The sequence below is a fragment of the Coffea arabica genome, chromosome 11c (assembly GCF_036785885.1).
Source record: "Coffea arabica cultivar ET-39 chromosome 11c, Coffea Arabica ET-39 HiFi, whole genome shotgun sequence".
NCBI lineage: Eukaryota > Viridiplantae > Streptophyta > Magnoliopsida > Gentianales > Rubiaceae > Coffea > Coffea arabica.
The window spans coordinates 34,940,657-34,944,839 of NC_092330.1; the positions used below are offsets into that span (position 1 = coordinate 34,940,657).

Below are 4,183 nucleotides of genomic sequence, written 5' to 3' on the forward strand. Positions count from 1 at the left end.
TATTTCAAGAGCATGTGATTTTATCAAGTGGTTGGATTCCATTTGTAAGGAGTACAAACATCATCCCGAAATAAAAAAAAATGAATTCTCCAACATTGTTTCCACTAATTATTATTTTGAAGTCATTAGTATCTTTTTTGCTCAATCGTTAGTGTTGATCGTTAATCAATGGGTAAAAATGCAACAAAAATATGACACCAAACTTTAGTCGGAGGAGTCGGAAGGGGGGTGGGTGGGCATTGCTCTTTCCTTGTGTTTGAACTTTGAAGGTCAATACAGTAAAAGCAGGCTTGGCAGTTGGTGCGGTCTGAGACTAAGAGCTTCCATTATCACATTTTGGAGGGGCCAATGTTCAAGCTTTTAAACCATTTTATAACATTCTTCCAAATCGTGGTAATCTTTTTAGTGTTTGTTAATGTCCACCTTTGGCACTAAACCATTTTATAAGATTCTTCCAAATCGTGGTAATCTTTTTAGTGTTTGTTAATGTCCACCTTTGGCACTAAAGCAATTCCTTGCTTGTCATTTCCTCCAAGCTTTTCTTTTGTTGAGTGGTACATTACCAATTTGGCATTTCGCATACACGAAATTCTGATGCTATATGTGGATGATTTACTTGATACAGCACTCTCATAAGAATTTTTTTCTGTGCCTGTCCAAAAATGGCAAGCTCAAGAATCAACGAGGATAAGAGCAACCGATCTGCTGCTTATAGAGCAGTCTTAGAGGGAAAAAAACAGTCAGTAGAAACCTTTCGCAGTTTCTGGAGGGAAGAAGGTGTGAAACCACTTGATAAACGTGGTGATACTGTTCTCCATTTTCTGGCCGTTTACGGAAATGTGGATGCCTTCAGATTACTTCTCCAGGATGGTCTTGTGACAATTGAAAATCTGAAGGCAAAGAATGTCAATGGCCACACTGCATTGCATGAAGCTGCAAGATTTGGCCACAAGGATGTTGCAGAGATCATGTTAAGGACAGAAAAGGATTTAGTGTCTGAGAGAAACAAACTGGGTGAAACCCCTCTTTTTGTGGCTGCTGCATGTGGGAAAAAGGAAGTTTTCTCACTTCTGGAAAAGTACATCGGTGATTGCATGATGAGGAGGAATGATGGATGCACAATCCTTCATGCTGCTGTAATTGGAGGATATTACAGTAAGCTTCTCTATCAAGTAAAATTTTGATTGTCTCTGCAAAAGTAATCAAGTTTGTTGCTGAATTTGAACTCTATGCTTGTTCAGTTTATCAGATTATGCTATCTTATCTTTTGTCTAGGTCTATGCTGGTGGAATATGATGTGGGATGTTGTTGCATTAAATGTTAGTCCTTTTCAAGTTTTCGCTCTATTGTATCAAACAGGTTTGGCAATTGGCATATTGGAGTCGTATCCTGATCTTGCTGGCAAACGTAATGAAAAAGGAAAAACTGCTTTACATCTTTTGGCTGCAAAACCAGAGTCCTTCAGGAGTGTTTCTGCCTACACGCTCAACGATCTTGGCAGGAAGTCCCTCATTCCTCTGCATATACTCCGAGCTATAATCTATTGGTGTAAGTGCTGTATTGTTACCCACATGGAAGTTGCAACATAGTTCTTTTCAAGTACTTAAGTACTCTACCCGCATAGCTGATTAGGCAAATTGACAATAATCATTGGGCTGAATGTGATTGGTTTTGAAGTCAATGCAGATCCTATCAAGCATATGATTATTCCCCTCTTGTAGTATGTTCAGGTGACATGAATTTGTGCTTAGCCTGGAGACCTTGCTAAAAATCATCTAATTTAGTGTTTAATGGTTTTGGGATCCATGGAGAAGCAATTTGAACTACCATTTTATCTGCCAGCTGGTTTTTTTGAGGATGCCCTCAAAATTTTGAAAGAGTGATACTATGAGTTCGTTGTGTTGCTGGCAGGTATTCCGGTCTTGAACAAGGAATCGCAACCTGTCAACAGTGCAGAAGAACCAAGCAATTCAGCTTCCATTCATAAATTGGACAGATCCTCTTCTGTCAATTATATCTTGGGTAAAGCATCTTCTTGATAAAGCAATTCAGGTTCCATTCATAAGCACTCATGCTAGTGATGATAGAATATGTTGATAAAATTTTGTTTTCCCAAACTCTTCTTTTGAGAGTTGAAGCATAGTCTTGTCTAGCCTACCTTCGCAGTTACAAGAACGTCTTATTTCCTTTGAGTAAATTAGTTTCTTTATCATGCCTAACCCATGTAAGAATTTAGTTTTCAAGTGGTATTAAGCTGGGCCTGCATGCTCTCTTCAATTTCCTTTTATTTCACATATCTTTTATTCGTTCGCGAGCTGTAGAAAAAATGTATAAACAAGCAATTGCAAGTCTAGAAATTCATTTCGGCCAATTGAACCTCCTCAAACTGTTTCTTTTTAAGAACCAAATAGATTTGTGCCAAAATAATAGATGCTAAAAATAACAAAAAAGCCTAGGACATGTAATGGATCTTGAAGTACTCATTAATGGAGTTACTCATTAATGGCTTACCCAATTTGATGTATTTGCCCTATAGGTTGTCCTTGGCTTAAAGAAATTGATGATGCAAAGCAAAGCCATGCAGTTGCACTAATGCTTGCAGAAAGGTTAATCAGAAGAGAAGATTGGAGCCACTATGTGCATACAGAGGACAAAGATCATGAAGGCAGCCAGTTCGGGATATCATCAGAAAAGAAAAGTAGGATGCCAGATCCACTAATACAAGCAACGAGACTGGGCATCATTGAGGTAGTTCAGGAAATCCTCAGTGTCTACCCTGAAGCTGCATATACCATCGATGGAAAAGGAAGGAATATACTGCAAATTGCAGTGCAGGAGAAAAAATGGTTCTTGTACGACTACTTGATGACTAGTAGTACTAACATGGAGATGATGTTAAGTGATATTGATCACGAAGGAAATAGCATTATACATCTCGCAGCACGCCTGGAATCCCCTCCCAGCACTCCCCCTGGAGTTTTTCAGCAAATGATGTGGGAAGTCCTCTGGTTTAAGGTACCAAATTAAATTAATACCAGTATTGCATTGCCTGTTGTATATTGTTTTATTTTCTTTTCCGGACTATTTGCAACTTATGATTGATCTTTGGCTCAACAGCGGGTTCAATATGACTGTTATCCATATCTCTGGGAACTACAAAATTCTGATGGGAGGACAGCAAAACAAGTATTCGAGACGAAACATGCAAGCCTACGTGAAAGTGCTGAGAAAACTGTGAAAGAATTGGCCAACGCTGCGTTGATTGTGTCTGTCCTCATTGGTACCGTAAACTTTGCTGCAATTTTTACTGTACCTGGAGGTTTCGATCAAACGACTGGAGAGGCCATTCTTCTCAAGAATCGGCGCTGGGAATTCGGCTTGTTGATGTTCTACTTAGCTTCAGGGCTGTTCTCCGCCCTGTTCACCATGGGGCCTCTGCTTGCGATCGTCAATATGCGATTCGAAACTGAGGATTTTTATGTTCCCCTGCCCTTCTACTATGTGACGGTCGTCATTGCCTTCTTCTACTCTGCGGTCTTCACAATCGTAGCAGCTGGTCAAGCATTACTAGTGCAGAAAGTCGTGATTACCGACGACAGGCTCCTCGCGGTGACGAGCTTCTTTATCTGTTGTCTGTTGGCCCTTGTGCTCATGGACACATCATATCTGATGTTCGACTATGTGTATTACCTAATTCGATATTCACTTTCTTATAGAGGGCAAGAATCCTAAGCACTGCCCTTGCTTATTCATGTCAATTTCGTGCAGACTGAAAAAGTTTGAGCAAGTTTGTGATGAACTTTTGCATGTCATCTATTGATTTAGGTGAATTTCATGTGGGGAAAAAGCCCAGTGAAGAATGTAACAATAAACATCTTCACGAATAAAAGCTGAAATCTAACCCGAATACCACCATAAAGAATTTTGATATTCATCTTGAAAACCAATTAGCAATAAATTAACTAACTCAGGATCTTAATTGACAGGTGCCGAACCTGTGCAATAATAAGTACCTACTCGAGAAAAATACAGATTTTGTATATAGCGATGAGTAGGGTCGAATCCACAGGGACTGGGAATAATTCGTTTCTTCTAGAGTCCAAAGTATGGGGGGTTTTGGATTAAATGCTAACTAAATAAATTAATTGCAGAAAATAATTAATTAAAAGAAATAACTAAGAGA

At 39.2% G+C, this 4,183-nt stretch overlaps 1 protein-coding gene across 2 annotated transcripts; it reads left to right on the forward strand.

The window, feature by feature from the left end:
• The first annotated feature begins 490 nt into the window (after nt 1–490).
• LOC113718733 (uncharacterized) lies at nt 491–3,845 on the forward strand. Of its 2 annotated transcripts, none has more exons than XM_027243640.2 (5): nt 491–1,155; nt 1,276–1,548; nt 1,912–2,022; nt 2,537–3,015; nt 3,118–3,845. In XM_027243640.2, exons 1-5 carry the CDS (start codon nt 663–665, stop codon nt 3,730–3,732), a joined length of 1,971 nt encoding a protein of 656 aa, XP_027099441.1. In that variant the 5' UTR covers nt 491–662; the 3' UTR covers nt 3,733–3,845. The 2 variants fall into 2 exon arrangements, with proteins under 2 accessions (XP_027099441.1, XP_027099442.1); XM_027243641.2 differs by having other exon boundaries at nt 1,360–1,548.
• The last annotated feature ends 338 nt before the right edge of the window (nt 3,846–4,183 follow it).

Coding starts and splice junctions, on each gene's coding strand:
- LOC113718733 (XM_027243640.2), top strand. CDS start 663: ATGGCAAGCTCAAGAATCAACGAGGATAAGAGCAACCGATCTGCTGCT. Junction 2,023..2,536: donor TTCTGTCAATTATATCTTGG/GTAAAGCATCTT, acceptor TTTGCCCTATAG/GTTGTCCTTGGCTTAAAGAA. Junction 3,016..3,117: donor GGGAAGTCCTCTGGTTTAAG/GTACCAAATTAA, acceptor TTGGCTCAACAG/CGGGTTCAATATGACTGTTA.